At 42.0% G+C, this 20,917-nt stretch overlaps 1 protein-coding gene across 2 annotated transcripts in view; it reads left to right on the top strand.

Moving 5' to 3' along the window:
- CSTPP1 (centriolar satellite-associated tubulin polyglutamylase complex regulator 1) overlaps positions 1-20,917 on the top strand; it is an 84,086-nt gene that overhangs the window by 58,902 nt on the left and 4,267 nt on the right. For both annotated transcript variants that reach the window (XM_054827121.1, XM_054827120.1), the window contains exons 4-7: positions 9,710-9,794; positions 15,246-15,331; positions 17,880-18,075; positions 19,630-19,739. In XM_054827121.1, the coding sequence (XP_054683096.1) occupies positions 9,710-9,794; positions 15,246-15,331; positions 17,880-18,075; positions 19,630-19,739 (477 nt within the window). The remainder of the gene's footprint in view (positions 1-9,709; positions 9,795-15,245; positions 15,332-17,879; positions 18,076-19,629; positions 19,740-20,917) is intronic.

Here is a 20,917-nt window from a genome sequence, read left to right as displayed (position 1 = left end):
ATCTGAGATATCCACAGTAATCTGCAGCATTTCCATAGTTCATTGTGTGTCCTCCTTAACCTCTACCTCCTTTTCTTTTTGGGCCAATGTTATAGCTTTCTTCTGCTGCCTGACCCTGCGTGCATGACACAGATGAGCTGTCTGTCTGCTAACTGTATTTCTTGGGGCTCCCAAAGCAGAAAGGAAATACCAAACAGTAACTGAAGACTCTGTGCCTCTCCCTGGCCATAGTCCCGTTATTGTCACTAGACCTAGTAAATATCTGAGGGAGGAGGGGTTGTATGTAAGGTCCTGTATTGCATGAGATGCAGCTGCATACCACCTGCCTGTTTACTCTGCCCATCTCGTGATGTGTAGCTATGAATTCTTTAGTTGTTTTGAAGATCTTAAGCTTAATGACAACTTGTTTTCTTGAATAGAGGCTGATCCACATCTTGTCTAAAGATTACTGCTGCTGTTTGAGAGCTTGGGGAAATGTTGATGGTCCCCTCCAGTGAAGTGTTGCCGGCATTCCTGTACTTCACTATTAAGATTGCTGTGGGTCCTGTTTCAAGTGGTTGAGCGGTCTGCCCCCCAGATGGCCAGAACTCCAACAGGAATGTTTGCTCCTTATTGTTTACAAGGCCAATTAGATCTGGCATTGGATTATTTTCTCAATGAGTGACTGAAAACTCAAAGTGAGAAAAAAATCAACTGTTGAACAAGATGGAAGCAGTCTAAATCTATTAGTTCACCTATTGCTTGGAAGATGTGGTAGTTACATCTTTAGTGACATTACAGTGAAAGGGAAAAATAGTTTCATAGTTGAAACATAATGTCACAGCATTTCAGTTACAAATTACTGTCACTCTGAAATTGTACCTTATTTCTAGTTTTCTAGTTTATCTGTCTTAAGAGCCAGTCTTGTGTTGTGTTGTTTTGGTTTCGTTTTGCTCTGCCTGTATTTGGTAAAGTGCCTCTTATTATCTGATGCCGTTTCCATTGTAGCTACGGACTGAGGATTACCAGGGGTGATCTCTGCTGTTCCACAGGCTTACAGTTACCCAAGAATACTTATACGTAATCACACTTAATTTTAGATGTTAGGACATTCTTAACATTTCTTACTTGACTTTTTAATGCCTCTGAAACATGAGGGGAGTTCATACATTTTCATACTGTAGTCCACAAAACTAGCCTCTTTGTTTGCTTCAGGCCTATGTCCTTTGGAGCAGGCTACATGTCCTTCTGGATCATCTCAATGAGCTGAGCGTATCTTTAGGATTATGTGTGTTTCAGAATATGCACAGAATTATCTTTGCAAACATTAAAGAAAGCTGCATGGAGAAAATTGGTTGTCCATGTAGTAAATAAAGTTTAAGCCACTATTTGGTTGCTGTAGTCAATAACGTACTGGAAAATTTAAACCAGGTTCTTTTGCTTGTCATCTTCTATCTTCTTCTTCTGCTTCTGGAAATAATGTGTCTGCTTCTCCTTTCTTATTGTTTGCTGTTCTTACACTTCAGGAACTCTGAATTGTTTAAGCTCCACCTTCATTCAAAGTCCCATCCTGTAGTTAAAACAAGAAATTAAAGAGTTAATATTGTCTTTAGTGTTGCATTAGGTATAGTGTTAAGGTCCTCAAAGTAGGTGGAAAGTTCAAACTTTAGTCATGTTTCAGGCTGTCCGTGGATTCAGGAATACCACACTGCATCAGTTAAACTTCCACTATTGGAATGTTTTCTTTACAACCATGAGAGCTGAGAACTTTTTTTATGTTTCTAATGAAAGTTTAAATTTTTCAGTTTGCGGATGTGCCGTGCTAACCACATAAGCATGCCAGATGATAGCCTTGGACTGTACCTTTGGCACAGCTCATCCTGCCCTGAGTAACATTCACTCAAAGCTGAAGTAATGCTGCCACATGAAACGTTTGGTACTAAAGGATAATTATGGGGAGTTTGAAAGGGACTAGAGGATGATGAAAGTTTGTATAAACAGCAAGATTCTGGATTTTGCAGATAGAATTGGAGCAGTTCTGTATAAATTCATTTTTTGTTTTTGTTAATCTGGCGAGTAGTTTATTGATAAAAGGACTCAAGATCAAAGGGCAGGAAAACAATCACACCATCTAGAGGATTTTACTCTCTAAAAAACCTCTAGCTCACTCATAATATGGTGCTACTGGAGCTTTGCCCATAATAAGCCTGCTTTTCAGTGAATTTACTGTTCATATGGACTGTCCAGAGTCCGTCCAGAACAAATGAGTTCATTCTTCACTGCAGCTGAATCTTTTCCTTCTTACCTGAGTGCCTCAAAACTAGCTTTCTGCTCAACCACAGTGCTAATCCCCTCTAACTGTTCTCTCTTGCAGCACTCCCCAAACAAATCTTTTTAGGTCAGTCTGCTTAGCTCTCCACTATATTTGTCTGACCGGTTGTTCCAGGCAAATCTCACTAAATCTCTGTCACTCTGCTTTTCACATCAGAAGCTGGATCTTTCTACCTGTTGTCAACAGGAGTCACCTATATCTAAGTCTGCTGTTTGAAGCCATGCTACTTTTGTAGAGTGCAAAACACCTTGTTTGTGAAGACTCCTTGCCTGCAGCAGCACCCTTACGTCTGGTAGGATTTTGCTAATATTCTCACAGGTCAGGAGGAGCAATCCAGGGTGCAGCCAGTGCTGCAAGTATCCTCCTGGAAGAACCCCCCCATGGAGCCAAACTCTAGCAACTCTGTGCATTCTTCAGTTACCCTGTCTGCTTTTGCTGTCGTGTCAGACACAAAGTCTTCTGGGGTCCTTTCCTGAGGATGCTCTGGGATCCCTTCTGGGACGACCTAAACGGTATCAATGGAAAGAATAGATGGGCTTTGTGAATAACCTGAACTCATCTGCCTGCTTGGGTAGCAAGGATGCCAAAAGTTCTGCCTTAAGAGTATGTCTCATAACAGAGTGTTCACAAACCATCTTAGCAGTTATGGTGCAAGTACAGCCAGTAAAGCTGAACCTACTTTTAATTAGGAGGATCATGACAATGCCTTGCATACATCCTGGACTTTAAGAATTAAAACATCTTAAGCAGGGAATTACCTGAGACTATCTAACGGTTTATCTCTGCTGAGGAGGGGAGGTTCTGCTCTCCTTCTCCACCTTCTTCTTTCTTCCTTGCATGTGACCGTGCTCTTCCACAGCTTGCTTTCCATGAGCTTTCATCAGATATTTCTGAGAGCCCCGGAAAAAAGTTGAATTTTCTCAGCAAGGGGCCTGCTGAGTGCCGGAGCTGGTGCAAGGGCTGATTCAGAACCACGTGGCCAGCAACAGGTGAGGGGAAAGGAAAGGAGAGAGATGAGGGAGACCTGCCCCTTTCAGCAGGAGTAAGGCTTTAGATTGGCTTAGCTGCTTGTTGAACTTCACCATCAGGAAGGTAGAGGTAATGCATCCAGTTATTAAAACTAAGAAAATAGTTTGTTTGCGGTTTTTTTGCTAGTATCTAATGAGATTGAGCCAGACATTGGTACAAAGCCACATGGTCTTTTAAAGCTACTTATGTCCAAGACTCCATGTAAAGCACACGTTCTTATGTTGATGCATGAAACATATTTGACAATTACCTTCTTTAAACTATTCACTAGAAAACCTTCCCTTAAGAAATGAAGTTGGTTTTAAGCTAACCTGGCAGAAATCTTTGGCTTCTAGTGCATTTTCCTGTTGCTTAAAAGTAACAGGTTGGTCTCTCTCAGTTTTCTTCTGATTTTCCTACGCTCTTAGGACTATTTTCTAATGACTGTGGGAGCTGTCGGTACACTTCAAGGGCGGAATGAATCGTGCTGTACACGTCTTATGTGAACATGCTTATACAACTTAAGGGGAAAGTGCATGAGTGCTTATTCTTTATTGTTTAATTTAGCTTTATTTAACCTTTCATCTCAAATTATGGGGATAATTATGTGACCTGCTGTTTCCCTTTTTGTTTGTTTGAAAATAAGGAAAATAAATTTTTAAAATTAGACAAATGCATATTCTGGATCTGGTTTCTGTTTATTTTATATCTCTTCTTGTCAGTGGAAAAAGTGAATTAGTCAAAGAAACAGCCCTTGAATGTTTTTATTTTGTTTCAAATTCTTATTTAAACAACCATTATCTCAAGTAACAAGAACCAATCTTTTTCATGATAGCTCATAAAATCTCTCAATGCAAAATTTTATAAAAGATTAATTGAAAAGGAAGAATTTTTTTTTTTTTAGAGTAGAAAGTGTTATGAGGAAGAAATGGGATTTTTTACACAGCTGTATATCACTGTTTAGGTCCTATGCATGGATTAATTTTCCTAGAATTTTTGGGTTTCTGTTTGTTATTAGCACTAGATCTATGTAGGATATTAGGCCATAGGTATCTTGTGAACAAGGCATGTGCAGAGCATAGCCTATTAGCCAGCTATGAGTTGTGAAGTTGCAGTATTATCGATGCTCATGTTTATATTCATTTTTTTGTAAAATTGTGGCTCCTATAGACAGCACAAGAACACCTAGCCTTTTATTTTTAGGGGCTTTTGTTTTTGTTCTTTTCTACAAGGTTGCAAGCTTGTACAAATATAGAGAGAATCCTAAGGATGTGATACTTACATATACCAGAAATTTAAAAACTGAAGGCTAGGAAAGACTCTCCCAACATTTTAAAAAAATATTATTTATTAGGCTGTTCTCTGTTATATTTCCAGGAGACTGATTTACAGCTCTATGACTTTATGACTCTTGAATGACTTCATTACTGTGGTAGAAAAGCAACCTGTGGAAATTGTGTGTCCTGCCATAATCCAAAGGGGAAGGCTACATTGCCCAGGGCTCCAGCCTGCTTGGATAGTGGTTGTACATAAAAGATGATGGGAATTGGGAACTATAATGTATATTCTTCAAGGCAATCCTTGTGTTTCTGGGAAGTTACTAATGTGACTTTCTGGGGCAGATTTCATTCACCAACCACAGTAAATATTCTCCTACTGCTTTGGGCATATTTATAGCTGTCACAGTGTTGTGACAGCATTGCAGATAGCTATTTCTTGTGCCGAAAGCAGCCTAGATACAGCAGCAATGACTGCAGTTCAGGCTAAGTCCTAAATATTTATTGGCTTCCTGGGTAGATTTTTACAACCTTCGCTGAGCTCCAGGCTTCTGTGGCCAGGCTGCTGTTGGTATGAAAGATAACTAGTTTAAAGACAGCTCATGTGTGTCTACACTTCACTCACGACACTGACAGCAGCATAAACACATAATTTCACATTCATAGAGTTTGCATCACTTTGGGTCAGGTACCATCTGTCAGCCACATAAAAAGCAGAAATGAAGCTGGTAAAAACAATACGTGTTTTAAAAGCCAGGGAAATACAAAGCAGCTGCCTTCATGTTTCTCAAAGGTAGGCCATTTTTACCCAGAAGGCGGTGTTTGTTTTCTAAGACTACCACATGGACAAACTTCCTTCTCCACTATGTCTCTGAAACATGAGGAAGAGTCTGCCTCAGGCACCAAAAGACAATAAACTACTCACAGACAGTGAGATCTGTAGAGAAGAGTCAGGATTTTGCTAGTGGCACAGTAGCAGCAGTAGTACAGGCTGGGCAGGATTTTGAAGACCAGTACAGCAAAAATTATGACCAAAAGGTTAAAGTACTTCCTGAGCAACTCTAGCCGTACCACTTTCCTGCACTTACTCTATTAAGCCTCCCAGCTCCTTCTTCGTGTACTGCTGTTTTAAAATCACTTTGGAATTTGTTATTAGCTGCTTTGCAGTAGAAGAGCAAAGTGTTAGGTTCAGCTGTAAATGAACGTGGTTAACATGCAGATTGCAATCTCTCTCCATCCTCAAACACATGGTATGACCAAGTTTGTTCCACTGCGAGAGCATGGTAGAGTGCATACAGCTCGCTGCCCTGTGCTGTGGGGTCAGATTTAAACTCTCCGTGATTTGCTTCATTTGTTACTGGAACTTGAGATACAGTAATTTGTGGTAGCAACCAAAGTAGCGGTTGTGGATTCCAGTTTTCACTCATTCTCACTGGTACTGTCCTTCTTTTCTTTCTTTCTTCATCATGCAGCGTTGAACACTATTTACTCAGCTGTGGCCTGGAGACAGGAAGGAGCAATGTGGTCATGCACCAAAACTGCCCTTGTTTATTCCAAGCAGCTCTTGGCAGACAATATAGTACACGGGCAAATGTAATTTTCTGCCTGGTCTTCACTGACCTTGCTGTAGGGAACAGAAAAACAGTTATCACAGTAAACTGTAGACACCTCCGAAGTTCTGTGGTGATTTCCTGTGTAATAGGTACCCATCTTTAGTCTGAGAAATTGATATGATTTATTGGTCAGGCGCCTGGGGTGTCTACAGGCCGAGTTGTGTTACAGCCTAAAAGAGTCTGCCTGCGTACTTCAGTTACTAATTTGGTGCCATTTCTCCAGGCATAAGAAGTAAAGGGCTTCTTTCTTCAGAGAAGGAACTTCTCTGCACCACTTCAGCTTTGTGTGTGGTTCCCATCTAAATAGACCATTTGCTCAAAGACTGAAACTGTTATTAATTCCACTTTTATTGACAACGAACTTCACCCTCTGATGTGCTGGCTGGAGAGGATCTCTGCCACCCTTTCCCAAAGTTTTTTTGAGCAGACTTCTGCTTTTGCTCTATGTTGTGTCATTGTTTTATGATGGAGGAGTAAGGATGATGCTGTGACTTTGTATGAAGAGGGAGGAGAAAAAGACAGTGTAAACTATTATAAGTTTTAAAAGTATGTTATTTCCAGCAAGTGAGAGATCCCTATTTATGCCTCAAAACTAATGCTTGCTTAAGGTCCAGTTACCCTCTCAAGCTGCCTTTGTCTAGCAACCTGACAGGGACCGTGAACGAAGTGCATCTTTCTCAGGAAACCTCATCCTTCAAAAAAATCCTAAGCTCCTTCACCTTCAGGGTGAGAAAAGAGGAGGCTAAGATTCAGAATTAATGAAAAGGGGCTTCGCTGATGAAAGTGGGCAGATTATCCTCCTAGAGCCTGTCTGTTCTGAATGTATGAGGGATGCTCAATACACTGCTGGACACCACGCTGTGAAAATTGAAAGGGGATCAAAGCAGAGCAATAGATACGACTGGGCTAGGTAGGGAGGGATGTAGAGGGTAAGGTAAATTTAAACAGATCTAACTTTAAATAAATATAGTTATCATTTGAATAGATTGAATAAGGTGCAGTATGAAGAAAGGGTTATTATAATGATCTGTTGACAAATGAAAGGAAAAAATAATGGACAGCAAGAGGTATAAGGATGCATAAATAGGAATTTGAACTTAGCCAAACAAAAAATGTAAATTGCATAAAGCTTCCAAATGGTGTGACTCCTTCAGACCAACATGTAGACTTTTTAGACAAAGATAGGAAGTTTAATGCCCAGCATTATTCAAAGCTAGATTTAGAAAGCCTTGAAGAGTAGTTGTAAGAGCTCTATACTGTCCTCTAATTATGAGAAAGTGTCTGTTTCAAAAGAGCCTTTTTATGCCCAACTTCTGTTTTCCTGTAACCTACTTCCTGTGCTGAGCCTGTTGAAGATGATTTTATGAAACTTGCATGTACCTTACACGATCAGATAGTTTTCTCAAGAACCAAACTTTATCTTGCTATAAATGACTGTTGATCCAACAAAATAACAGAGAAGAGAATTTTCTTCCCTCTACGTAGTGTCATGAAAGAGAAATAGTGAGCTGAAAATTCAATTAAAAATATGCATCTTCCTGACCCTGATAACTGAGACTTTTTCAATAATATCCTTTTGCAGTTATACATAAAACATGGTGATACTTTCTTTGATGACATTCAAGGAACTGATTAGCTTACATTGCAGGAGAAAACCCCACCATTCCACTGGATACTATCATTAACGCAAGCTCAGATTATACACTAACTGAAGGACCAAGGTAGTATCTGCAATAGAGAGCAGCCTCTGATTTGTGTTTTAGTAAGAAATGACAATACAAGAAAGTTACAGCACCCTCCATATTCTCCCAGACATCTGTAATTTCAGTGCAGTCACAGAAATTTATTTCAGCTCAGTATTCAAGTTTTGGAAGAAGAGAGATTCTGATGTATTTATCCTTACAGTAGAATAGGTTGCACAAATCTTTGCAATGGCATTGTAGTTCTGCACAGGCTGAGACTTCCTTGTGTTATAACAGATTTCTGACTGCAGAGTTGGCTTTTCCAGACAGAACAAAATCACGTTTTCATAGAATGACCCTAAACCGAAGGTGCTTCATTAGATAGAAAGTCCTCCCAAGAGCAGTGCAAAGTATAGTACTCTAGAGAGTGTCTATAATGGATGTCAAAGAGTCTGACAACAGTGGTTTTCAGCTATAGGGTTTCCTGAACTGAAGAGAAAAATAGTAGCTCTCTCCTCTCCTCCATTTTCCTGGCTAATAATGTAGGTAAAGGAACAGTCTATAACTTTATTTTGGTGACAGTCCTCCTGCAGTATTTCTTTAGTCAGCATTGAAAATATTAATTTGGCTGGGTTGGATGTCACAGCGAAATGTCCCTTTGATACTGCATACCTGCCTCTTGAAACATCTGACAAAGGTGTAGTATTTTCCCTTTCTCTCGCTTTTGTTGAACTGCCAGGCTTAGAGGAGTTGTGAAGATATGGAGAAGTTGTGCCTATCATCTGGGACATTGTTGATTAGAGAGCCTAAGGAAGGCTAAGATGTGTCTGTGGCTCATGCTCTGTACCTCAGTCCTAATGCCTGTGCCCTTTGGATCCCCTCCCTGACTACTGCTTGGCTCTGCTTCCACCCCTGGGTCTTTCTTCCATACTTGGCATTCTTCTGTATATAGAAGTACTGCAAAAATTGCTGCTGTTCTGCTAGTCTTCTCCTTAACTCCAGTCCACAGCCTTTTGGACTATGAACATACAATCATGTAGGGCTTTTTGACATCAGTATGTTTCCATTCCCTTGGGGTCCTATAAGCTTCCCTAAGAGTCACCTCTTTTAGACTCCTTCTGCTGAACCACAGAGGCCTTTCTTGACCAGTCTTTCACAAAGCTGCTCTCTAAAACATGAATCATTTGATTGGTTTTCTTGTGTTTTTTGGATCTTCGTTCTGTGCTTCCTATAATACAGTGACCAGATTTGTACACATTATTCCAAAAGAGCCCATCCAGCTGCCTTACCAAATGCCAAAGTAATAACGTCTGTGGTTTATATTCTGTAGCCTTCCATACACAACCCAAAAACCTTGTTTGCCTTTGTTACTGCTGCCAGATGTTCTGTGGATGGTTTTCAGGCATAATGTGGTGAATGTCACCATGCCAGTGAATTTCAGCAAATTTAAGCAACTTTGAAATGATTCCTTTTTCCACATGGTTATATTCAAGTCAAACCAAACTGTGTTCTCACTTGAAACTGCCCTGTTTTGGTTACCTCTTTTTCACGCTGAATCACTACCTGTTACCAGTTTTTCTGCAGGAGCCTCTTCAATAGGATTTCCCCTTTCTTAGGCCTCTTTCTGATTGTCTTTGCTGGAAACTCCATCAGAAAAGCCCAGCTCTGAGGGTCTAGGGAGCAGTTATGTTGTCAATACTACCCAGTCTACTTAACTGAGAGTAGAAGGGAATATGAGGATTTTTTCCTAGAGAGGAAGCAAGGGGAGGGAACAGCCTGTAAAAGAATTATGATGTTCTCACCTCTCTTTTCCTGCAGATTTGCTGACAGCACAGGAATACCACTGCCTGCTGCAGCTGCTCTGCCCTGACTTCCCAATGGAGCTCACTCAGAAAGCAGCAAGGTGGGTCCTCATCCTCTCTTTTAAGACAAGATCAGTCCTACACACATGGACTTAGGAACTACATCTGTGGGTAAAGGTATGCACAGGGACCTTCAGCTTTTAAGATTTGGGGAAAAGAGATGCCATGTTTCAAGGTTAAGGACAGGGTGTTTTTCTAGCAGTGAGAGAGAGTGTATACTTAAGGTATACAGGGGCTGAAATAACAGTGCAGAATGCTGCTGGCTCTATGTTCAGAAGATGAGTTGCATATAAAAGAATGTCAATGTGTTTTTAAATGACATGATTTTAAACTATATTTCAAATACAGTTTACCATCTTTAAAATGTGTTCCCCCTCACCCCAGCTTCCTATGGTTGATCACGTTTAAAAGGTACTAACCTCTGAAGGACTGCCAGTGTTTTAAAGTACATTAGCTAAGAACATGGTAGCTAATCTGTTTGAAATTTTAATCTAGACAAGGCCTAAAGCAGATAGATGGCTCAGGGCACTGATAATGTGATACGGAATTTTTTACTGATAGTGCTTGCTGGTTCCAGTCCAGCCCAGGCAGTTGATTATTAACTATCTGATAGTGAAAATGTAATAAGGCATATACATCTGTTGGGGTGGGGGGTCAGTTCAGATCTCAGTAGGAGTGCGTGTGTGCACACACACACCCACACACACCCCCCCCCATGATCACAGCAAGGTTACTGAATAAATGCTCTCATTCCTAGTCATCTCAGTAGAGGGGGCATGGAAACTTAACTTTTTTCATGGACCTAGAAATGACATTTGGAAACAGGATCCAGACGCATGATTGGGATATTAACTGCTGCCTATGTTGTTAATGGCCTAAATAATGAAAAGGTCCTCATTTTCTATTTGTCATTCTGTTATCCTTCATTAGCATCAGTGTCACACGAAAATTATATTAAGGAAAGTGAAAAAGAGAAGTGTTACCCATCTGCTAGTACTTCCACTGGGCTGATTCTCTGAATTCATCCCTGGCTCCTGTGTGCTGCTATCCAAATCGAATTGCAGTTAAAGCTGTGTTGGTTCAATTAAAACTAAAAGTTGAGTGCCTCTTTTCCCTCTAGCTCACCAGTGGGCCTCCACAGAGTACAGTTGCTTGGCCTCCAATGCCAGACTAAGAAAGAATGCTAACCCTGTAGCAGGGATATATCTGCTGCTTCCTTTCATGGAGGTACACAAGCACCAGTCCCGTGCACTGGTGTGTATTTCATAGGGTTCCAGCTGAGCCGAGCAGGAATTTGTGATGGTGCATGAAAGGAGACTTCAGCATATCTACACGTTATGATGTTTGTGTCAAGGAATTTAATCCACAAGGCTGTTGTAAACTAGAGGCCCCATTCAGGGGCCTGCCGCATTGTTGTGCGTGTGCCGTAGGGACAGACAAGCCGGCTTTGGGAGCAGGTGTTGGAGAGAAATGAGATCTCTGTCAGAGGCACCCAGGCTCAGGTGGGGATGACCTCACTCCTACTTTTGGCTGGCTAGAGATTTTCTTACACATTGCTATTATTCTGTTACAAGCTAATCTAGTTGAACAATTTTAATAAAACTTGTCGTATTTCTAAACCATCTTTCTGTTTCCTTCCGTCTGTTGCTTGCTCTCTTGTCCTTTTGCTGGTCTATGCTTCCCATTGTTCTCCTTGGTCTCTGCCAGTTAGAAAGGTGAACTCTGCAGGCTGTCTTCCGGCACCAGTTGATTGAGTCCTCGCAAAGCATGAATGTCACATGCAAACCCACTGACATTGTTCCTCTTTCAGTCTGCACAGCCCCAATGGTTTTGTTGCTAATTTGCTTAGGAAAGGAATTAAATAAAGTAGCGGTGGGAGTAGCCACAGCATTCACTGGTACAGCCAGGACCTGTGTAATTATTGGCACTCTTGGGAAGAGAGCAGTTGTAGTTGTAGTCTCAGTGCTGCATGACTGAGATGATCTCACAGCACGGTGCACTCCGCTCATCCAGGAGCTGTTGCTATGCACTGATAACAAACACTGGGAGTAAGATCAGGAAATGTCAGAGCAGAAGAACAGAGGCTACAACAATATAGGTTTTATTTGCGTGACACCAGAGTGCTCCATTTTTCTGTTCCTGTTGCCACACAAATGCATAAGTCATACCCAAAAACCAACCAGGCTATCTGTGTCTGTGAGATGTCTTGAATGTTTTTTTTTTCTTCAAAGGGTTATAGCCATTAGCAGATTGAAGATTTTAATCTACAGAGATACCTTTGATCTTCAGAGACACCTTTTGGTTTTCTGAATCTTGAAACTGCAGGACAGAAAATGAAGGGATTTTTCTGGTTTGATGCCATGATTTCAAGATCTGTACCTGAGCACTGACTTTTCTCTTGTAACAGAAACACAAGGAACTCACTGCCAGCATTTGAGTAGCAAGAGCTCAGTTGTTCACAGCTCCTATGCTGTTTTATGTGGTATATAAGCTCATGTTGCACTTATCAGTACTAATGGAAGTGGGGCTTGCAATTCTGTACCCCTGTTAAAAGATTGCCTGAGAGTGCAGATCTTGCCCCTTTTTTTATGTTCCGCTTATTTTTGCCTCCATGTATCAGTAAACAAACCAAATCCCTGAAGACTCATTTGAGCCAGCCTGGCCTTAAGATAGATTGTGTCAGTTAGCCTGTAATGGTAGCAGAGAACAGTAAAAGTCCTTTCAACTTGCCTGGTGTAGAGTTTGTCCTGGGGACATCCTGTCTAGTCTGGGTTTCTGAGATTTTAACCACAATCAGTAGATCATAAAGTTTCCCCATTGGCACAGTAGCAAGGCTTTCCTGCCAGCCAAATCCACTTGAACCCTGAAAGACCACTACACCCTTTGCCAGAGTCCTTCAAGTATAGGCATCTTTCTTCGGTCCTTTCCAGAGTGTCTCCTTGATTTTCATTATTCATTGAGTGCTGACTACTAACTTTGTAAATAAGCATGTGCCCCTGAGGGCTTAAAGTCTAATTTGGGCAAGAAAGAATAAATAAAGAATCCCTTGAAATAGCAGCTACCTGATGAACTCTTTTGAGTTGCAGTTCAGACTTTCAGATTTCATCCTCAATTTTGGTCCTGTCTGGGTTACAGTCCATGGCTAGGATTCTCTCCTTGCCAGATATTTTAGGGAAGAGATGCAGATATGTTGCATATGATGCTCTCCCAGCTTCCCTGACTGCTGTGTGGGGAAATAGCCAGCTGCAGTCAATCTCCTCATAAATGATTGTATTGGATTTAAAGACTTCTCAACATTTCCGCAGCGCAGACTCCTGGGCCAAGTGGAGTCAGTAACGCATCACCAGAGTGCACCTGCTTCTATTTAGATGCTTCTCTGTCACATATGTGCTGTACAGTCTTCCTTAGAGGCTCCTTGCTGTCTTTAACAGCAAGAAGTGTCCAGCAAATTCTCAAACCTTTGCCTGTTTCCTCATGCTCTCTCCTCTAAGAGAGAGACTGGGACTTGGTGCTGCAGAGCACAGCCACTGACCATAGCTTTAGATTTAACAAGTAAAATGAGTTGATTGTCATGAAGGTGATGTAATATCATTCTGCATAATGAATACATAAAAAACCCTCTCCACTGTTGTTCTCCTGCATCTCCAGGATGGAGAAATGCACTGATAAAAGCTTTGGAGTTTGGGCTTTGAGGGTATCTGTGAGACAGACCATCATTTCAAAGGAGGGAGTGCAGCTCATCAGCAATGTCACCCATCACATTTCCAGTGCTTAAATAGTGGTTGGAAACACCAGTGGCTGAGCAGTATTGCTGAGAGATGAAGATGCTCTGCCTGCCAGCTTCAAAGCCATTTCCTTGATGTGGCCACTGACAATCTCAGTAACATGCTTATTAGTGAGAATTAAGAACTGAAGCTACTGCTTCTTTAGACAGGAGGAGGAGGAGGCTTCTGGAACATAATAAATAAATTAGAAGCACTTTGACATCTTCAAAGGGTTTTGTTTTAAATACTGGCTTTTCTCCTGGGGACCCTCTTAGCCCTAGTCTTTCTTCTTTGAGATAATTAATTCAAGCTGCTCTGCATGTTTGATTTTGCCACAGTGAACAGAACTGGTCTGAGTGGCAGGGAAGTCTTGGAAGATCCTATAACTCTTCTAGGTCAGCCTCCCACACAGCTCCCTGGAGTCAGAGACGTAACATGAGAGAGAACAGCGTTTCCCCAGCAATGCGTTCAGACCATTGATGCTGCAGGAGTTGGTCCATGGATTGCATTTGGCCCCATGTTCAAAAGGGTCCTACTAGGTGACCCGTACTTTGGCTATAATGAACTGGTAATCCTTCTCATATGACATGATATGCCAGATACTGACTGTACAGGGTCAGTAGACCTGCACACAGTTGAAGAAGTACCAGCTGCTTTTCTTTAGCACCATCTGAATACTCTGTTTTTTCCCATCAAAGTGAAGTGTTTCCTTCTGTTTTCCAGCCTGAGCTGTCATTGATCAGGCCAAGTTTGATTTTTCCCACTCCGGAGACTGGCCTTTTTATCCTTATGTAGTGAGTGACCAGAGCATTGTTTTTGTTTTCATTTTTATGAACATTTTTGCCCTAACTTACTTCTGAAATCCAGAGGTTTTTTTCCTGAAAGGAGTTGGACTTTTCTATCACTTATACTTCATCTGTATGGCCTGTTACTGATATTTTCCATATTCATGAAGTATGCTTCAACATAGGGATGCATGTAGGGACCTACATGCACCTGGGACTTAGCAGAGAGAAAGAAAACATTGTCCCTGGCCCAAGAAATTTGACCTGATAGTCAGATGATAGACGTGGTAGATATGAAAAGAGACTGATTCATTCATTGGGAAGGGGGGATAGGATATTCACAGTGTGTAATTAGAAAGCTGATTGTTAGTGCAATGTTATTTCCTCTGTAGTCAAGTGGAGTTTGTTTGAGTATAGATTAGGAATTAATAAATGTTGTTATCCTTATGAATCTGAAAATATCCCAGTTTGATGAGCTCTAGTATACAGAGGAATAGCGTAACTCTCATTCTGCTCACACCAGTTTAATACTCATGTAACTGTCTTGTCTGTAGCGCAGTTACTCTTTCTATAGCCATGTGAACCAGCCTTGCAGTTTTTATGCTGCTGTTCGTTCTATCGTGTCCACTAGGCTTTGAATGTTTGACATCCATGTCACACTGCTCTGTTCACACTGTAGCCAAAGCGTGTGATAGCATTGACATTCAGGAGCTTCTCCTTGCTGCAGGTTCTCAAGATGCCTTCATTTTATGTTAGGGTGTCCACATCCGTGCAGCAGTGGGTGTTCCCATTCCTCTCTCCTAACCTTTTATACTGGGCCAAGCCACTAGCAGTCCTCAGCTGCACATAGCTCCCTAGCTGCACTTTCTCTAGATCTGGGGTTCCTGGTTACAGACTTTAGTTCTTTTGTAGATGCTAAACTGTTTCTCTCATCTTATCCTAGGATTGTGCTGATGGATGATGCTATGGATTGCCTGATGTCTTTTTCCGATTTCCTCTTTGCTTTCCAGATCCAGTTCTACTACTCAGGTAAATGCCGGGAAGCTGCTTACTTCACCCATTAGTACAGAATTACAACCTTACAGCTTCCCAATCCCTGCACTTTTTTGAAACTTGTAAGGATATGTTTTTTCACAGAAAATATATAGATAATGGAATCTACTGGCAAAAGACATCTCTGATGCCAAGAGATTAGGAAGCTTCATAAGGAGGTTCCAAATTTTTGTGAATAACAAGATACCTGTAACTGTTATGGCTTATGCATGTATTTGTCTTAGCCTTGAGACATAAATTTCCAGCTTTATCTAGAGTATGTTAGCACCTAACAATTAACCTTTACTAGGAAATTTTTTTTCCTTTTCTTAATAGAGCATTTCTGCCCCTACAGTATTGGCCCCTGCTGGAGATGATAGGAAAAGAAAACCCCACCAGCTGGTGCCTTGAAAAGAAAAGGAACTGGGCAAATGGATACAATTCTTCCCCCTAATACTCACCCAACTATCACCTGGTTTCAACTCAAAGAGTTTCTGAATTGGGTATAATTTCCATGGACTTAGGAACCCCCAGTGGACTCCTCTCCCAAGAACTTCCTCAGCCTCCCCTTGAAATCACATAAACTTGTAACCTCCACAACACCTTTTGGCAAGGAGTTGCACAGGTCTGCCAGAGGTGTCCCATGAAGAACCACCTCTGTTGTTTGATTTGAGAACCCCTAGTTGGAAGGGAAAGTGAACAGTTAATCCCCATCTAGCTTCTTCATATTGTTGGTCATTTATCATATTCTACCCCTCTCCCCTAGTTTGAGTTTTAACTACATGGGGTACTTCTTTTAAAAATTCTTGACAGGAAACATACAAATCAAATCATATTAGTTTGTGTGTGTATATTTACATATGTTCACCCACACATATATATCTGTAAAAATCCCCAGGTATTTTTAAATTAATTTCAGGAGACAAGGAGGAGAAACTTGGATGAGCATTCAGGTGCTTGTTCTGTACAGGGAGACTGATTTAAAATACATTGGCCTGTTTGCCTTAGCCCCCCTAAAATGTGGTTGAGGAAAGGGAATCTCATTCAGAGAACTGCTTAAGTGGGCGAAGAGAGGGAAGCATTTCCTCTATCAAAGTTAGATACTCTCCCAAGCACTGGGAACTGCCGGGGTGCCACTTAGTCATCTCCCAGCACAGAGCACTTTCTAAACGCAACTTAAGCTTGTGGATTTCTGTCCGCTCGCACTTAAATAGCTCCCTCTGATGGACGTACCTCACAATTGGCCTCGACCAGGCAAAAGGGGCCAGGTTTGGATATTGGGAGACACTGGCTGGAAGCTGTGGTGGAGCATAGTCTGTGGTCAGAGAGACTTGGGTGGCCTGCAGATCTGATCCAACCTGTCAGTTCCCATTTTTCTAGCAGTTAAGAGTCAGCTGCTATCCCTAATACAAAAATCTCTTTTTCTCAGTACTTCTCTGTATATACTTCCCCTGTATCTCCCCTGTGTATATCACGTTATCTGTGACACTTCATCAAAGAAAAACAGTTCAACATGGTGATTTTTGGGTTGGGCAGAACCAGGCTTGTAATGCCTTTAGCCACAGACAGAAAATGTGTTTGGAAAGCTTTTCTCTGATATAACAAATATTTCCACTGAGCTGCAGAACCTTAGCACAGCCTCAGGGCCTGCTGACATCCTGCCTATCCTCTCCACCTGCCTCATGCACAGCATTACACTTCCATTCACTCGGGACTTAAATGCCACTGGAGTCCTCACAAGCCTGCCCTCGTGTACACATGCTCAAACCTCCCATCCCTGTCCTGTTCACCCAGGCACAATGCACACACACAGCCTGTCATACGCTCTCCCACCAACCCACACACATGCAAACCGCTCCAAATGGAATCTAGATTTGTAAACTGCTGACCACATCCATAAACAAACTTGTTTAAAATTAGACTCTTGCAGTAAACAGTGGGTAGTATGAGGAGCCTGGGGAGAGGCTTTCTGCCAACTCTAGCCCTGACCTGCCCTGGCCCTTCCTCTAGATCCCGTGTTATATTTACTTTGGAGCAGCACAGAGACAAGCTGGGATACAGCCTGGAGCCCTGACTAACTTGGTCCCTTTCCTCCTGTTGCAGTTCCATATAGTTTGTTCCCAACTTGGATGAGTTCTTAATCAGTAGCAAGAGACAGAGAAGGAAAACTTTCTAGACTTTGCAAACTAGTTTTGTGTTCGTTAGCTTTCACGCTTGGCTGTTTTATCCATGTGCTGGCTAGCCTAGCCTCTGTTCCCTTGAGAATAATCTTGTTCAGCGGAGTGAGTGGCCTTTCATAATCATCCCAGAGTGAGTGGCCTCTCACAATCATCCTGACAGGAAGAGGCCAGCAACTTATATGGAAATGGCTGTTTGTGCCTGCGTAATATCTGATCTGAATATGCGGGATGCCATAGTGTTTATTTCCTGTTGGTGCTATGTACAACACAGAGAGGGAATGACAGTTTGATCCCAGGTCTGGTAGGTCAGGAGGATGCTTTGCTCGTTATAGTCCTGAGTTTTAAGTCGCTTTCTGTTTTTTCAGAGTTCCTGGAAAGTGTGGCTGCCATTTATCAAGATCTACTAGCTGGTAAGAATCCAAATACTGTGATCGTGCCAACATCATCCTCTGGGCAACATCGGCAGCGCCAACCCCCAAATGACTGCAGCCCACTCGATGGGGTAGAAGCATCTCTCTTCTACCAGTGCCTGGAGTCCTTGTGTGACAGATCAAAATACAGGTACAAATTGCGTCCAAAACATTTGAAGTCTGCGTCTCTGGAGACCCTTTGTAAGGTTAGAGCTGTGAAGAAATACAGGACTTTGAACAAGCTGTAGCTCCCTAATAGATCTCATTGGAGAAGTATGAAGGGAGACATCATAGCCAAACCGCTTTAATGAAAGGAGAGAAACAATTTCATGGACCTAAGAAACATGGGATTTGAGCTGATTCTTGAAGTAATGGATCGATTTGGGTCTCTGCTTTCCTTCTCACTTCTGCATTGACACTTTCCTCAAGGAGAAATCCATCTACCATCATGAGTTAACTAGAGGAGATAAACAAGTGCAGTTGTGTTCTTGGGTGTTGAAGCATAGGAAAGGCCCACTGGGGTGGATGGAGTTTGAAGCCTTAGTACCTAGCAAAGATCACACTGCTAGTCTGGACCCGAGCCTGTAATGGAGCTGGTCTCCAGTTACAGATCCCAGGCATAAGACTAGCCTTAGTTCAGCAGGGGACGGAGCAATATCAGACCTTATTGCATAGCTTTGACAGACACTTTCTTCATAGTTTCTTGCAGGTAGTGAGCACATGCCCTGCTAGAAGGACATGGGCTGGATCCACAAAAAGACTCAGGACACAAGTTCCACCTGATTCCTGCTTTAGGTGCCTGAATCCAAATTTGTGATCCACAGAATTACTCCTGAACTGCTGTCCAGTACGATATATATCTAAGCATGGAGATGCCAGGTTGTTTTTTTCTTTTAAATAACAAAAGCTCTACATTCCTGTATGTCCTGAGAGCTTCAGATAGGAAGGATATGGTAAGACCATCTGGTAGGTCAGGCTCTGCACAGCACTGTAAGGGGAGCCATTCCCAGCCTTTCATTCTGTAGCTCAATACTCAGCCAGGCTTTGGTAACCACCTTTGCTTGAGAGATCACCAGCCTGCACCCACATCTCCCAGGGGTGCCACTACACCACAGACACTTCAACACTTCCTCTTTAGGAGGCAGGGGTTTTTTGCATGAAATCCTTTGAGTATTAGGCAAGAGCAAGAATTACTATGATGATCTTGCTTAGAAGTCAGTGCCAGGGCTTAAGAAGAGTGTAGAAGGGGATGTGTCAATTTAGCCCCACCTAAATACTGTTTTCTGACATATTTAGGCTATCATTGGAGAGGTTTTCCTGCCCCTTGGATGACTATCACCGATAAAAGGGTGATAACAACATAACATCCCTCATGAAAGTTTATTGTGTTCTAAAAGAAAGGATTTCCCAGTTGATTTTTGAAAGAATATGCTAAGAGGTGGGATGCGTATGCCTCTGAATGAATCTAGGCTTTTCTCCCTGTCCTTGGAAAAGAGACAGGTAAGACTTGCTCAAATATCTTGCTTAGTAAATGGGGAGCAGATGCAATGCTAAATAAGCAAGCAGGTGGCTGTTTGTTTTAAACTGAGTCAGGGCAACTAAAAGGGTTCATTACTCCAGTATGAGATGGGTCTTGGGAATAAAAAAAAAAAACCAAAACGATAATTTAAAAGACAAGATGACTTCTTTGTCTCTTTCTTCCTAGCTGTCCACCATCTGCTCTTGTGAAGGAAATGTTGAGTAGTGCACAGAGACTGACTTTCTATGGATTCCTTATGGCACTTGCAAAGGATCAGGGGATCAACAAAGCCCTAGGTAAGACTGCTGTGAGTGGTACAGCTCTACATTTTCAGTCATCTTGCATTTCTGTGGAATTGCCTCTGTAATTATGCCCCAGATTTTACACTGTTAGAAAGAGAGTGAGGGAAAGTTTTTCATCTTTTTGTTGATGGATTAAACTTTAAAAGCATAGCACTGCACCTTACTGTCTGCTTGAAGCTGTGGAGCTTCTTCAAGGTTAAATTAGATATGAAATGTTGCCCTAAGAAAACAATGTTTTTCCTCTTCGATAGCTGATCATTTTAGCAGAACTGTTGTTTTAACACGTTTGGCTATAAAGGCTGGGCAGAGGTCGTCAGGAGACAAGTAAGGCGGCTGACTGCTGTTGACAGTACTGAATTGAAGTCCCATCCTATGTTTTAGCCCTTCGTTCTCCCACAGATGTTAAGTGACTGCTATTCTCTACAGGAAAAGAAGTTACACCTAATAGGAAAATCTCTGCTGCCTCCTTGGCTCAAAGACTCAAAGCCCAGTCTTTCCCAGCTCTTCCCATCTTCCCTCAAGGCAGTGTGATCTCACTAGTATATTAATCTAGGGCCTGCTGAAATTCTAGTGGTATCATAAAACATAAACTGCTACAAAATTCTGTACCAGACTGCTGTGGGAACCAGAGGGATTACCAAGTAGCATCTCACTGCTCATTTCCGTGTTGTGCTGGTCAATACTGTTCTAGAGCAAGGAAGCAAAGTGTTGCATTGACAAAGGACAGTATGTAATCCATACAGAATTCAGACTTACAATTCCATATTGCCCCCATATGCCTTGCTTGTGTTCGTCCTCCTCTTGCAAAGGGGAACAGAAATGGCTTTTTGTGTTTGCCAAGGCTGTATCCAAGAGGTATGTTTAAATGTGTGGAGGCCCAAACACTCATCTTCACTCATCTCCACTCAGCAAATCATCTGGCCAGTAAGGATGGGCTTTCTCTCTCTTTGGGTAGGTATCCTCTCCCTCTACATCTAGACTTGAGTATCTGCCAGTCCCTATATTACAAAGACAAGCCTCAGTGAAAAGGTGGACCTTGCCTGAGGGCTTGTTCTTTTGCACAGGTGTGTGTCATAGTAGAGTAAGAGTGTCCCCTCCCTGGCTGAGCCCCTTCTTACAGCAAACCATTTAAGCTGCTAATGCTCCTCTGGGGCAGGGCTGCTTACCCAGCA

The sequence above is a fragment of the Grus americana genome, chromosome 5, assembly GCF_028858705.1.
Source record: "Grus americana isolate bGruAme1 chromosome 5, bGruAme1.mat, whole genome shotgun sequence".
NCBI classification, from domain to species: domain Eukaryota; kingdom Metazoa; phylum Chordata; class Aves; order Gruiformes; family Gruidae; genus Grus; species Grus americana.
This window is presented reverse-complemented; position numbering and strand designations above follow the sequence as displayed.